The sequence below is a fragment of the Glandiceps talaboti genome, chromosome 1, assembly GCF_964340395.1.
Source record: "Glandiceps talaboti chromosome 1, keGlaTala1.1, whole genome shotgun sequence".
Classification (NCBI taxonomy): domain Eukaryota; kingdom Metazoa; phylum Hemichordata; class Enteropneusta; family Spengelidae; genus Glandiceps; species Glandiceps talaboti.
This window is the reverse complement of record NC_135549.1, coordinates 24,537,407-24,553,129: the sequence shown is the minus strand read 5'-3', so window position 1 is coordinate 24,553,129 and position 15,723 is coordinate 24,537,407. Positions and strand designations below refer to the sequence as shown.

At 36.6% G+C, this 15,723-nt stretch overlaps 1 protein-coding gene across 1 annotated transcript; it reads right to left on the bottom strand.

The window, feature by feature from the left end:
- Positions 1-118: 118 nt before the first annotated feature.
- On the bottom strand, positions 119-9,913 carry LOC144434766 (uncharacterized). The gene is made up of 9 exons (XM_078123253.1): positions 9,821-9,913; positions 5,433-5,583; positions 4,792-4,961; positions 4,273-4,455; positions 3,030-3,218; positions 2,479-2,612; positions 1,725-1,953; positions 669-842; positions 119-208 (listed from the first exon to the last, which is right to left on the bottom strand). Exons 1-9 carry the CDS (start codon positions 9,911-9,913, stop codon positions 119-121), a joined length of 1,413 nt encoding a protein of 470 aa, XP_077979379.1.
- Between the last annotated feature and the right edge of the window lie 5,810 nt (positions 9,914-15,723).

Sequence of the window (15,723 nt, the reverse complement as noted above, 5' to 3'; positions counted from 1 at the left end):
ATATTGCCTCTTTTGGCTGTATTCGAAATATGTGATATAGACGAAGGAATTTTGACTAAAATCGAAGTGGCGCTTATCAACTTGCAAATAGTTAGTTCCGATGTTATTACTCCCCTTATTACATGTATAAGCATACCTTGTCATATTCAAGGCTTCTGTCAATGAAAGGACCGTCATCTTCAAATCGCGTCAGATTCATGTTACTTTTCTAGAAAAAAAACATGAAAGACGTGATGATAAAGGTAGTTTCTCGACGACAAAGAGCGAGAAGTTACACATGTCGGCTTTTGACGATATATCTCACCAGCAGTCTTTGGTGGTTTAACTTCAGAACGTATACAGAATTAAATTATAGCAAAAGAACGATTCTACCTGATAACAAATATATTTTGAAAACGCGTCAAACAGCTCGTGTCAATTTTGCACAACACAAAGTTTTGGAAAAACCATTTATTTTTAGCTCTAAACCAATTTTGCACGGTACTTGGTATGAACAATAACTCTTACAAATACTGATACGATCCAGCTCTAATATCATTTTTTTAATTATGAAAATCAGTTTCATATTTACTATGATGCATCAAAACTTTTATCTCTTGTATGTAGCTAGTCTTCCCATTAGCATACCACGTAAATGAAACGTTCAAATTTATATACACAAGACTTACTTGTTTTTGTTGACCAACTTTCGCTGTTTGCTTCGAACGTATTCTGCGATGAATATACCTAATGCAAGAAACGGATGGTATAATGATGTTGAACGGAGGCGGTACAACAGGGGAGTCCATGTATTCCAACCAGATTTTTGTTCGTACGAACTTCCACTCCACGTCGATGTTTTCCTGTGACACAATGAGAAGAATTCATTTACATGATATTTACATTTAAACGAGTGATAATGTATGTGTAAAATGTTAAATCACACACTGAATAAAGTTCAACGCAAGCACTGACTATTGTAGATCTGGAAGACAAAACGGAGAACGGTAATAAATTGTTTTGATACGTCAACACCGTAAGGATATTCTTAACAGTTTTTCCTTCTGTATACGTGTACTTAGACAGAAACACGTCGAGATCCGAGATACGAGATATATGCGTCGTGTCGTTCCGCCCTCACCGGCCTCCTCTCTAGCCTGTAGACTAGTGCCCCGCCATGGCGTACCTTAAAGACTAACGTGTACTTCGTTTTATAACATGGTTTCTTAATGCACATATTTGATGGATTCTTTACTTTTTTAGGCTATCAGGTATTTACGGGTTTTTTCTGATAAACTTGATAAATATTCAAATGATCAAATTATGACTCCTGTGTATAATCTTTTGCACTTGGATTTTATTTTGGTGCAATTTTAACGCACTGTGCAGGCAAGTTTTAACGCGTTTATAAGCAAAGTAAAGTAAAGTAAAGTAAGTAAGTAAGTAAGTAAGTAAGTAAGTAAGTAAGTAAGTAAGTAAGTAAGTAAGTAAGTAAGTAAGTAAGTAAGTAAGTAAGTAAGTAAGTAAGTAGCAAAGGAAATTAAAACTTTCATATTATAACACTCATCCCCTGGGTACTTCACGAAAGTAATTTAGCACGATGATACAAGGACAGTAAGACTAGTCGTTGGTGGCGCTCTCTCACTCTGCACTGCATTTTGACCTACCTTTAGTTTGGAGTATGTATCTGACATGAGCGCTATCGACGTATTTAACAACACACTCTGCACTGCATTTTGACCTACCTTTAGTTTGGAGTATGTATCTGACATGAGCGCTATCGACGTATTTAACAACACTATGATGATGACAGTACCAAAGAATATATACAACGTCACGCCAATAACCTCCACTACCACAGATACGTCATGAACTTCCCCGGATGTAGTGTTGACGGTGATTTCCGCAGATAAGCTGGATGATGGATCCGACCCATAGACAACCGTCAATAACGATTGAACAATTGAACCAATACTGTAAAACATAGAACAGTCTTACAATCAAATGAAGTATTTAAGTTACCATATCAACATAAACGATGCTAGATTGTATCAGTAAAAGCCCGTCAGTCAGCGTTCTTATTCAACAAAGCACACATGCAAAAACCATCACTGGTTTAAAGACTTTTTAACCATTCAATCCCAGGTTCTCGCATTCGGATAATCTTATCAATGGAACATTAATGATTACGTACATAGGAATATGATTGGTTGAAACAGAGACTAGCAATTTTTCATTACGTAACAAATAAAACAACAATAACGTTACTTGAGCATTATTAATAATATATACAGGAATCAAACTTGGTGATATTGTACTCTAGGTACTATCCACTGCTTCAATCACCGTCAATCTCTTACTCTCGCCTCTAGTCAAATGGGTGTATGCAGGACAGCGCTCTCTTTGTTCAATTTTAAACTACCACTAGCATCTGCACTGGTGCAATATGCTGTGTTCGTACTAATCGCCAAGTAGATGTTCGAACAAAACCGGACTTACCTGCTGAAGTAACCACTGTCAACCAGCTCATAGTAAAGATAATAAAATCCAAACGTGAATGTGCCAACCACGTAAATGTATATCACCATAAAGCGATAGATTTCTGTCCTCATAGCAACTAATAACAATAACATCTGTCCAATAAACGTACTGAGGTAGAAGTATCGCAGGAAACGTAAACAGACAAGCACTAGAGCGATCGATGTCCCCGTGTCAAAGAAAAGCTTCACGAATATATTAACGTTTTGAGTCACTTCGTCGACGAGATGTATGGATACGTCCATTATCAACATCACCACGTTAAACACATCAATTAAGTTCTTGATGTCCGTAAAGAACTTCTTCACCCCATACATATAACACTGAACGAATAGAAGCCATCCGAAAGATAAAAGATAGACCAATAGCAAACAAAGAACAATTTCGTTCACAATATGTTTATCTTCCGTTGGGTCAGTATGCAGCACGATGTCTTCAATCAAAATGAAAAGTATGAACAAAAAATGCGATGACATGTGGGTGAGGAACTTCGCCTTTGGGGTGTCAAGAACCTTCTCAACCGGTGAACACGGTGCAATGATGTAAATGAGACAAAGAATCGGCAGAGCGAGGACATATATGAGAAATCCATAGATTGCATACAACGTTGTCCAATGAAATCCGTTCCTAGTGTGCCAGTTTGGTTGGCCTCGAAGCCACTCTTTCTTGACGACTTTCTGACATTTCCGATGGGCTACAAACTGTAATTGTAAATGTAAAGAAAATGGTTATACGCATCAAAGCGAACAAAAGTATGGCTGGTTAAATCTGCCTGCATCATGCTAAGGAAGCCTAGACAAGTCAAATCTACATTTGTACCGACCTTGCATCGCGAGCAAGACCTCTCTAAATTCTGAGCAATTCTGACTCGAAAGAAACCTGCCGTATACGTACATTTTGGGAGAGGTGTTGTAGGAACTAAATAAGCAACTTAGGACTTAGATAGGAGCTCCAAACCTCTTGAAGCAATGCCAAAACAGAGCAGAGTCAAACTGTGAAAAGAAAATAAGCTCCAAATAATATTTACCTCCCATAATGCTTCGCCCAAGTGTACAGCAAGTCAATTCTAAGCCAGATTATAAAATTGTCATTACTCTATTTTAGAGTGGTCGCAAGAAACACGATTGGTGGAAAAGACTGTTCTGGGGCATTCCCCTTTAAAATGAGAAATATATAACTAAGATGAAAATTCCATGGCCTCACGTTCGTTTACTTTTAAGCTACGTTTCCTTTGGCGACCCAATGCACTTCAACACATGTTGTATACCAAGATTAACTTGTATCTCATCCAGCTTTAAAAGCTATTTCTGACACTTATTATCAATTGGAATGATATAAAATGTTGATAATGATATCAATGTCAAAGAAATATTGTATGTTCTGAAAATATGCATGTATTACATGATGAGATGTACTAGACAACCTCGAGTAGGTCGAAAGATTACTCTGGTTAATATATTTATCCTGAATGACGACTTACACTCGCATAGGATTGTAACACCACAAAATATTGGCATTTAATCTCATATAAGTGTGTACGTGTCTGATACTTTAAATGAAGAAGGCTTCTTACAACATGACAAAAAGGTGCGAGCCGTGACAGACTTCATACAAAGCCACTGAATTTGATAGAAAGAACACTATTAGCTAAGGGTCGATAGCGCTTATACTACATTTTGTTTAAGTCAGTCTTGCAGAGGAAATCGTTGAATTGAAATTATAGTATGAATAACCAAACGACATCAGCCCACATACCTCTTTCTCGTCGAAGTCAATAGCTTTCCTCAACAGGCTAAATTTCTGGTGGTCATGTGATTCGACCTCTTCACCTTGACCCCTACCATTCAGTAAAGTCAGGACCTCTTCTGAGTTGTCACAACAATCCAGAATCTCTGCAAGAAACGCTCTAATTCGACTGGCTATATCAAGGTATATCTTCTGCAAACAAAGTAATATATGTATATGAGAAAATGGATTTGGCATTACTATAATACCTTTGGCTGAAGAATTATTAATTTTTCTGTTAGAGACCGTACTGTACAAAACTGTATCGTGAAGGCTATCGATAGCTAACGTTATTTCAAACACTTTCAATTTCACATGGGTTTTCACTGCCAAAGTAATCTTCAAACATGTTTCGTCCTATTCAGGTAACATAGACATAGGCGGGATTTGTTGCTGTGTGACTAATATAAGCCAGACAACACATTGAAACTATATAGTAATGCTGAGGAGACACTTTCTTAATACATATTTTGCCTTCCCTTAACCCACCTTTGAAGTGTCAGCTATTTCTCTTGCTTCTGATAGTTCGAGTAGACTCTCCGAGAGATCGATGGCTGCGTCTGGCGGATCATTGTGTAAAATACTTAAATATGCTGGACTACTGATAGCATTGTAGATATTGTATCGTAGATCGTCATCTGAAACGTCTTCTTCTCCACCTACATTTAAATGAAAGCAATGGCAGGTTTGGGTGAGGAATCTCTCTCTCTCTCTCTCTCTCTCTCTCTCTCTCTCTCTCTCTCTCTCTCTCTCTCTCTCTCTCTCTCTCTCTCTCTCTCTCTCTCTCAGATCAAAGTAGGAGAGACACAAGGCAACACATGCAAAACATATTTGTGAGTGTGTATTTGTGAGTCTGTGTGTATAAGCAATGGCAGGTTTGGGTGAGGAAACTCTTTCTCATATCAAAGCATGAGAGACACAAGGCAACACATGCATCACATATTTGTGTGTCTGTGTGTATTTACAACGTTTAACGGTTCTCTTTCTGAAAAGATGAAAAGTAACTTGAAAGTGTTGCGCATTCTTCTACGTCTATCCGATGGTTTACAGTCAAATCAATTCTAGACATGCATGTTGTGAGCGAGTGTTAGAAATATTAGAACAGTTTGGCTGTACACCAGGTGACATACCATTTGGAGTTCTTGGATGCGTCAGAGGCTGGGCCCCGTTCTCGTGTAATAATTTCACCATTTGAAAATTGTTGTTGTTCGCTGCAATCTGAAGTGCGGTTACTGGTTTTCTTTTTCGGATACAAACGCAGTTGACGTCTATACGTCCATCCTGTTGATTAATAAAATGTAACGGGATAGAGGACAACCTGAACATGGAGGTGAATAGAAAGCTGTTATCCTTAATAAATTAATTATTAGATTTTTAAATATATTACAATAAATTTCATATTTACTTCATGAAATTCTAGTAGCCTACATTTTGGTATTTGCTTGGAATTTGAATCAACATTCGGCACTAGATGATGTAGGCAATGAGAATGCCCAACACGTGCCAATTAATGTAGTTAATAATGCTATTTTAATGCAGTAAGATTCCACCTAAAAAGTATTGTTAATTATGTTTTATTATGTATTTATTTATCTATTTATTTAGAGTGATCCTTTTGTGATGTTCTATTTACTCTGTCCAGCCTTGAAAACTACATAATTGTGAATACACAGTGAAACAAACAAATGCGTGAAAAGATGTAAACATGTTACATTATTGTTTTATGCTAATTGACGTGATTGTTTGTCGTTTATTTAGCAACGTGTGTGTTTCTGTGTGTATATACCACTGTACACATAACTTTGTGTATTATGTCTTATCACGTGCACTGCAAGTGTCCGATATAGCCAGCTGTTCAGGCAGACAGGGGATCTGAATTAGTTTCTTTGTTTGTATTCATTGCATGCTTCAGCCTTTCAAATCTTTTCACCAAGATACTTGTTACACTTGTTAAGCTGTAGTGTCAAATCATAGTGGAGGGCCCATGGTCAAATATGCTATTCTGACAAGTTGACATGAACAGTTAAGTTTGTTTGCCGACTATGAGTTGTCACACACTGCTAACAATTTCAACGTAAATGTGTACGCTCATTAGGTCAACAATAGGTGTTTGTTGTTTGAAAACGACGTTGGTGCAAACAGACCCGGTCCTATGTCATCATTGCTCATGTGACAAGTAAACTAACGTCTCCAACCTCGAAAAGTATGTGGGAAATCACACCACAGACAAGTAAGAATTACTTTTATGTGATCACACTCATCAAACCAGGTACAGACAAGAGTATGGGGACTTTTAATGGACTAGGATATTACGACCCTAGGGAACCCAACAAACTCCATCACCGCTTCAATTATCAATCGTTCATGTCTGAAACGTGATTAACTTTCAAAAGAAAATCCATGTTTATGAAAAGTATTTGATGTGTCACGTTATTGAGCGTACATGCCATGTTGTCTGAAATTTCGGTTCCTGTCTGATTAAAATCCAACATCCTTATTAAAGCAAAACATAGTGTATAGTCTCTTTTATAAATCTAAAGATAGAAATACAGGGACTGTGGGCATAAGGTCGATGTCTGCGTTGGTCAGGTACGACGTGTCATAGATGTAAGTCACTGTTGACCATTGTCTGAGATCTAGACATACCATCACAGAGTGTAAGGACATAAAATGAGTAATAGGGGTCGTAAATTGAAAATACGAAATACAATATTATAGACCAGTACAGCTTAACCTTGAGCTATTGTGGTATTAATTGTTACGACTGAACACATCGATAGAGGGACTGTGGACTGAGTTATAAAACGTGACAACTGTCTGTGTTGAAAGTAACTGTTTAGTAATTGCAGTATGTCGTCGTCGTCGTCGTCGTCGTCGTCGTTGTTGTTGTTGTTGTTGTTGTTGTTGTTGTTTACTAGTTATAGCCTACCATGATCCTAATAACACAACTTGGCCTGCAGTGACATCGACAGTATAGTAGAACAGGACATCGTGATAAACATTTTTTCCAAAGGTTATGGCAAGCACACAAAGCGAAAGTCAGAGGATTAGTTCTGTAAATTAGAAACCTACTTTGACTGCACAGATTCTTCAGTTAATTTTCCTCACCTAGCAATCTTTGATTCAGTACCGATCGATCTATATGCAAAATGAGTCATCAAACAACACAGCATTCTTTTCAATAAGAATGTGTCATCGAGGGTAAAGAATCATAAACTGGGATCGAGGATGTAGGTTTTGGGCCGAGTTTTTTCAAACACATTTGCCGGCCGTAAACTTTCTACTTTTGATATCGCGTCTATAGTGAATTTCTTTTTCTATACGAGTAAATACATACTATCGTTAAAAGACGAGTATATTGACGGAACGCCACTCGGGCCTCGGTGACAACTATATGGTCCTGCCATTTACATTATATCATAACCTTATGCCATTCCTAATAGAATTGAGAGTTTGGGGTGATTTTCCCAAACGGTGTTCCATGTATATTGGCGTGGTTCAATTATTACAAAAACACATCCATACCATGAAGTATAATTGTACAGAACAGCATGACAAAATAAGAAGTAAATAGAATTGCACACGAGTACACAAAAATCGTGGTCATAAGACAAAGATTGGTCATGTGTATTTCGTCGATTTTGAAACCAATCGAGTGTTACTGTTTGTACCTAGGGGGTGTTTTCATTAGTTAGCAATACTTCGTTTGAAACAAACATTCTTTTCAGAACGAGTAACGTATTTTTTGTCGTTATCACTACAGGTGCTCTAATGTATATTTATGGAGCCAAGCTGGGGGCCACTAATAGCAAATACCTGAGTCCTACGAGACGTTTTGTTGTGTAAGATTATGTGCTTTTTCTTTTGAGCTCAGACAGTTAGAATAAACTTTGATACGATGAACCATGACACACTGGTACATAGACTTTACGTAGCAATGGTTGCCAGTCATTATTGAGTGATCACGATCGATTACGATGTGTGGCTACATTTACGTTACCTTCTGAAATTGTTACATTTTACTTGGCGGTGACATGTCAGGGTAGGCCGGTTACTGCCAATTCCCCAGTTTAGGGGAATTAGATCCACCCAGGGCGTTAACTTGAGAAAGTATGGTATAAATATTAATATTATGTTCTAAAACTGTACCCCGGTGTAGGTCCTGGGTACTTTGATATAATGTGAAATGATTATGGTTTATTTTCTGTATTTTGTCCCAAAAAGTCCAATTTCGTGAAATTTCAGACCACTACAGAAACCAACTTGAATGGACGGACAGCTAGATAAGGTGGCATGGCCTTGGATTGCTGTGATTGCACCAATCTTGTAAGTTTGTGTTTGGAAAGTACTGACGGGAAAATATACAAAAGCACCACCGTAACTTACTACTTATAGAGTGACGATAGTTTGTGTGATGTCTTTGTCTAAAACATTGAAAGTGATATCAAAATGCCGTCTCTATTACGATATTCTATATGGTATCAAGATAAATCGGCCAGCACAGGAACTCGGCCAACTAGTTCAATATAAAGTCAAAAACGTAAACGAACAAAGTAGAGTATGGAAGGCAAACTATATATTTTTTTGGTTTACTTCTTTTAGATGGTAAAGTGATGGTATCAGAATTTGTATATGCAACCAGAACGTTAATTTGATACCTAACAACACACTCATACTCACAGTCAAAATACATGCCTCTTTACGCCTCTTGTGGTATAACTGATAAAAATTTGTAACTGGCCGAGTTCTCCTACTGGCAAAGTTGCTCTTGAATATTACCCATACAAGCTTCAAGTTGTATGGTCTACCTTCTATACCTATAACAATGCCGGGAACCAAAGTGTCAAAACCGTGTCCGGGACTGCCTTAGTATTATTATATATTTCTTCTGTTTCAATCATGTGGCTGCCAGCATTCAAAATATATATCTCCAGTATTCTTTGTATACCAGTCATCAATACCCGTAACATGATATGAACATTCTTATAGAATGACAATGATATCACCTGCAGCAGTACCTGTGAAACAACACGGTTTGACTAGTGTTGTTTTTTCTCCCATTATTGAAATTTACACTCGAACAGCCATTGGCACGTTTTCACAAACTATTTGTGATGAATGACAAAGGTACGTACTTTGAAATACGCTCTTTATACACGGATTTCGGATCGGATACAGGTGTGTTTGCGGCATGCAATGGATATACAAAATATTGAGATAAATTATCATTCGACCTTCAGTGCTGTGACTGCACGTCAACGAATTACTGCAATTTGGTTGAACATCGAAGTAAAATGAACCGTAGACAATTATGTTCTTGGCAGAGCGTAGTGTCTTTCAAATGTCTATGAACGGACGAATACAAAATATTCTGGACTGCAGTATCAATGACAGAACACAGAGTCATGAGCACACATGACCGTTGTATGCGTTCTACTTCCATGGTTGTATGTGAACAAACTTCTCACGTAACAAGTGTACAGAGATTAAAACAAAATCTTCGTGTTTTTCGGCTTACCTGTAGTGTTGATTTCACTTGTTCAACTTCACCTTCTTCTACCAGTCGTATAAACTCGCCCTCTTCGGATCTTTTTGTGGTAATCCGCTGCATTTCGACGTTCGAGCTGTGGCCTGTCTGGGGTGACGGATTGTGGACAGCCATATCAACAGAATACAAGAGGATGGTCCCCTTGTAGTGACTTTGTTGTGACAGTGAAAGCTTTTAATGGGTGATAGAAGAGGGAAAGCTTTATTTGTATAGACTGGACAAAAGAGTGCGGCCTATTGATGAAGTTGGCACCAGTTGCCTCGGATCGGCATGAGTGGTGACATACAATGTACAATGTACTGCACTACCGCGTTTGTATATACATTACCCTGGCAACAAGGACTCGTGTGACGTAACAACAGAGCCTTGTCGGTCTTTGTAACAATCTTTACCAAGTGCTTCGCTCAACTTGATTTGTGTGTCAATGTAACTGAGAATGAGTATGAACGAGGTGTAGTCCACACGTTACTGTGGTCGCAGTATCTCGTAACAAATCGCTGTGTACGCACGTCCTTGTCAGGGTCATTGGAGCTTTGTATCATACACACGGTCGATTTAGTCGTGAAATGTGTTCATTAATTGACTCTATACAGTTGTGTAAGTTAAATCCTGGCGGAACGTTGGACATATTTTCTAACGGTGAACACCACTATGATGGTCACACCTCGCTGAAATACTTCATGTTTAACAACGGTGTGGTCACACTTGGCTGGTAAACAGTCGGGAATTCTCGGCACGTAAAATAGAATTTTCAGTCTAGGCGCATCACATGCATCATCATCACATGATCATGCTCATAAAAATAAAGAATATTCGATTTCTTGATCGACACCATTGTACCATGCGTTTATTAGACTAGCCTAAATATAAAAAAAAACATAGAGTGTGTTTACGACCAACCATAGTTTAAGATTTATAATTTTGTCTTCATTTACTGCGTTTAGACCTCATCAAACTCTCACGGAAGTATTATGACCGACGAATATCTTATCTTGAGCTCGAAGTAATTTTTAAAAAATTAAAGGAAAAAGAAAAGAAAATTCCGACCTACCTATCATTTGACGTCATGTTATCGGAAACGGACATTTGCCTTAAGTAAAATAATTCTGTAAATATTTCATCAATCGATACATCTAAAATTACTGCACTATTTTTTGAGTATTTAATTGGTTGAGTCAGACACTAATTGTTTTCATTTGTCAAATACATTAATGGTAGATATGATGCGAATTTGTTTGCATTTCAGAAAATCACGCTATCGACAAAATGGCAATTAGACGAGGAAATGTAAAGAGTTGTATAGCGTGTACCGTTGCAATGCTCGATTGTTGCGGTCAGTATATATATTTCAGTTCAGTCATCTCCAACAATTTGAAATGATTAATAGTGGGATACATGATTTATCTCAGTCGGTGCAATATTTGTAAAACAATTCGGTGAAATAAATTAATTCTGAATCAAAAATGGTATACGTACGTACGAAGTCAAGTGCATTTTTATTTTGTAATTTATAGACATCCGTGTTCAATACAAAAATAATTGAATCATTTCAAAGTAAGTGTTAACATTTACACGACATTGTGCACAAGCGTGGCATTACAAAAAAAACACAATCACTACCGTAGCCGTTAGGCCAAACAAAGAAAGGTTTGTCATTGTGCACAGTGGTTCCGATTACGCTCAATTTTAGAATAGGTGGGTAGGTAGATTTTTTACTTTATATATATATTTTTTTTTCATATGTGAGTCTCTAGTTCAGGTAGTTATGTTTTCCGTTGTTTTCCATATGGTCTCTGTGTTATTGGTTTCTTCTCATCAGATGTACAACCATTACAGATTAGAAGAACAGTTTTATATTGTCTTTTTTAAGTTGATGTCAGTTTCCGCATCCACTATTTCTGACGAGACTTCACAATTTCCGCGATTTTTTTTTCTCGAATACGTAAAAAATGTAGGGTTTGCGTGAAAAAACTAGATGGGGTTGGGTAACCAGAACCAAACATTTTTCTTATTGGGCCTTACGGTATACGGTTGCCTCAAAACAAAATACGCGATGTAAACTAAGTATTTAGAGATATGAGCCTAGTCTCTCACAGTATATAATTGAGGCACTGGGAAATCAATTTTAACACACTTTTCAAATCTAAATGTCTATATCACTTCAGTATTTACAATGAAATTAACACTCGGCGTTTAAGATTTCAAAAGCTGTAAGTAAACCGTAACAGGACAACTAATTGGGCTGTTAGTACTATAGTAGGGGCTTCATCAGGCCTAATAGAAAAAAAAATTGTGCGAACATATTGTAATCTTTCAGTGAGGTAATCTAATATCCATAGTTGTAAATATGCCGGTACATTGAGTGCGTTCAGTTTATTAAGCATTGGGTGTTGCTGAATAGTGTTGAATGACGACTTGGCGTCTAGATGGTTAGTCACATTACTATAATAGCATTTGCAAGCTAAGACGAAATCTCTCGTAGTAATGTCATTAAATTAAATCATGATGTCGAGGAACAGTGTTATGATATCTCCGTAGAGTAAATCAAATATATCATGCTACACGAGCAGTTACCGTCAAAAGTCCATGAATGACATCACCTTGTCTTCATCAAATAGTACAATTCTAACCACCACCCCCACCCTATCCCACCCCTTCGTTCAAAACCTAGTAAAGTTCGATATTTATTTGATAGTATAAAACGGAATCTTATCAAATTCGTTCTGATATACAAATGTACCATTGTCTGTAGTTGGTGATACTATTATCGGTTCTTACATATATAGTAAGATTTAATTAAAAGTTAAGGTGATTAAAAAAACAGTTGCCTGGCAGATCTGTAGGAAAGGTTAGCCCAGACCAAAACAATGATCGTAGATTCGTAGCTAATCCTTATGACGCCACTTATAACATTATGCTAATGTAAAAAAACGTGAGATCGAATCATTGGCCTTTAAACCTTCAATAGTCTCATATGTATGCTTTAGTGAAGTCAGGCACGGTCGGGCTTTTTATTCACCAAAAAAAATCCAACAGAAGGTAATATTTTCTATTGTCCGTGATTCGTTTATGTTGATGTGGTATTTTGTATCATTTCATTTTTAGTCTCCTTTACGTCTTATTGGCTTTGGTTCAATTATTCAGTCGTTACTGATGGTTGTCTATTGGTCAGACCCAATATCAGGCTTACCTGTTAGTGGTGAAAGTCATTTTTAAATGTACATCCGGCGGGCAAGTATATGACGTATGATGAATACGTCATATACTACAACGTCACTCCGACAACCTTTACCACTACTGATGATAGAGTGACGTTGTGCGTATTCTTTCGTACTGTCATCGTTATAGTGTTAACGTTTTTGAATTCGTCGATAGCTCTCATGTCAGACACATACTCCAAAATAAATGGTACGTCAAAATGTTGCCTATGAGAGAGCGCCACCAACGACTGTATCTTACATGGTAGTGTCATATTGACAAAATCGTTTATTTCCTTAGTTATTTCCCTACTCAACTTATTTTATGAATTTGCGCATAGGCCAAATAAAAAGAGTTGTTTGGATCTGGTTATCCTACTCCAACTATTTTTTCACACACCCTAAACGTTCTTATTCGAGTATTCGAGAAAAATAATAATAAAATCGCGAAAATCGTGAAGTCTCGCAAGAAATAGTGGATGCGGAAACTGACACCAACTTAACAAGACAATATAAAACTGTTCTTCCAATCTGTAATGGCTGTTCATCTGATAGGAAGAATTAAACAACATATAGAGACCGTTTTGAAAACAACAGAAAACCTGAAATCGACACTCACATGTGAAAAAAAATATAATAAAATTTAAAAAGTTTATTTAAAGCTAATTATAACACATTGCATTCAATAGAAAACAAAACCCGGTTAAAAACAAAAAAATGAGTACAAAAACAAAGAACAATTCTCCTAGAAAAAAGAAATATAACAAATGAGTTCACGAAAATAACTTAAAACAAAAAATGTTATATTGCAAGAAAAACACAGCTTACAGAATGAAAAAAAAAAGTGAAATAATTTTAATGTCCAAAATAATACAAATTTGAGAATATTTCGCAGTTTCCCTTGGTTTGACTATATACGCAATAAAATGTACTAGGGAATTTGTTTTCCTTTTCTTCTTCTTCAGGGTTTAAAATATAAACTATCTATCAGGGCTTGACACTAATATATTTGAATCTGAATTTATATTTTAATTGTCACTTGTTAAAAATATAAATATCGTGCGTAATTGTCATTGTGTCACAGGAAAACATCGACGTTGAGTTTTTATATCTTCGTTTTTTCTTCCAGCTCTACAATATTCAGTGCTTGCGTTGAACTTAATTCAGTCTGTGAGTTAACATTTTACACATAAATTATAGCTCGTTTAAATGTAAATATCATGTAAATGAATTCTTCTCATTGTGTCACAGGAAAACATCGACGTTGAGTGGAAGTTCGTACGAAAAAAAAATCTGGTTGGAATACATGGACTGTCCTGTTGTACCGTTTCCGTTCAACATCATTATACCATCTGGTTTTTGTATCACAGCATATACGTTCGAAGAAAACACCCAGTGAAAGTCAGTCAAGTATGAAGTAGAAGAATATAATATTTCAGGTGTATGTGTGGTGTGAGGGTGCTGTTTTATAGGGCATTTACAAACCAGGTATTTCTACTGTGCACTAAAAAAGACAGTGTTGTCATCTTCTCAATTAAGCTTACAATCCATACACCTATGTTATACTTATGACAAAATTTTAAATCAAATTATTTTTATTTTACGTGTATATTTTTCGTAAACATCGATTCTCTTGTGGACAAACACTGCTGTATACTTACACCCTGTATATTGTCCTACTATGCACAATGATAACCAATATGATATAGTTTTATTCATTGTGATGTTATGCTCATGATGTTTTTAGTGTTGTTGTTGTTTTTCCATTGGGGACTAAAGGATCAAAAATTGCTATTTCAAATATTCATGAGTACAAAATTTAAAAGAAAAGTGTGAAACAGCTGTCGTGAATATTCAATATTCAACTATTGAGTAATGCATTTCTACTATCTCCCACGATGCAATAGCCCATAGCAAAGATACCCTATATATGCACAAGATCAATTTGCTGTTTTTTTCTGAAATGACAAGTAATTGTAGGTGACGTAAAATCATGAAAAGACTTCAAACCCCGGTTTATGAAAATGTTTCTATATCCTGGTGTGGTGTTCCCCTTTAAAGTATGTAAGTAAAGCTTTGCGTGGGTTTTAGTTTAAATGAGTCATTTGCTTATAAATATCTTTGATAATTACGCAGAATTTTGTATGAGGACGGAATCTTCAAATTTCTGATACTTGTTTGCATACAATTAAGAAAACAAAGTGCATTATAGCTTCTTCTGTAATTTTTCATTTTGATAATTTTTATTTGCATATAAGTACTGAAATTTGTCCTACAGAAGGCATGATTCAGTTTACATCTAGTATATTGTTCGTCCTTTCTATGGTTTTCATGCCTATCACCGAATGCACTTACAGCAATAGTGTACTTGTTGTACACATTATTTCCGTGAATATCGCAACCTATCTGACCTGCAAAATACATCAGGTTGATCGATAAAGTTACATTCTGTACTTCCATAGGATGAGTCTTTGAATTGCCATTTTCAGGACCAAACGAAGGTCCAATATAGGGTATTGTCATCCAGATAGAGGGCAGCACAGACAAAATAGGATTGTGGGAAACATGTACAGTCTTTAGAAGGACGTAATCAACCTCTAAAATTTACTACGAAGGGACAGGGTGACCTCCATACTTTTCACCGTATGCGTGTGAACACTTAGTCCGTATGCGCGT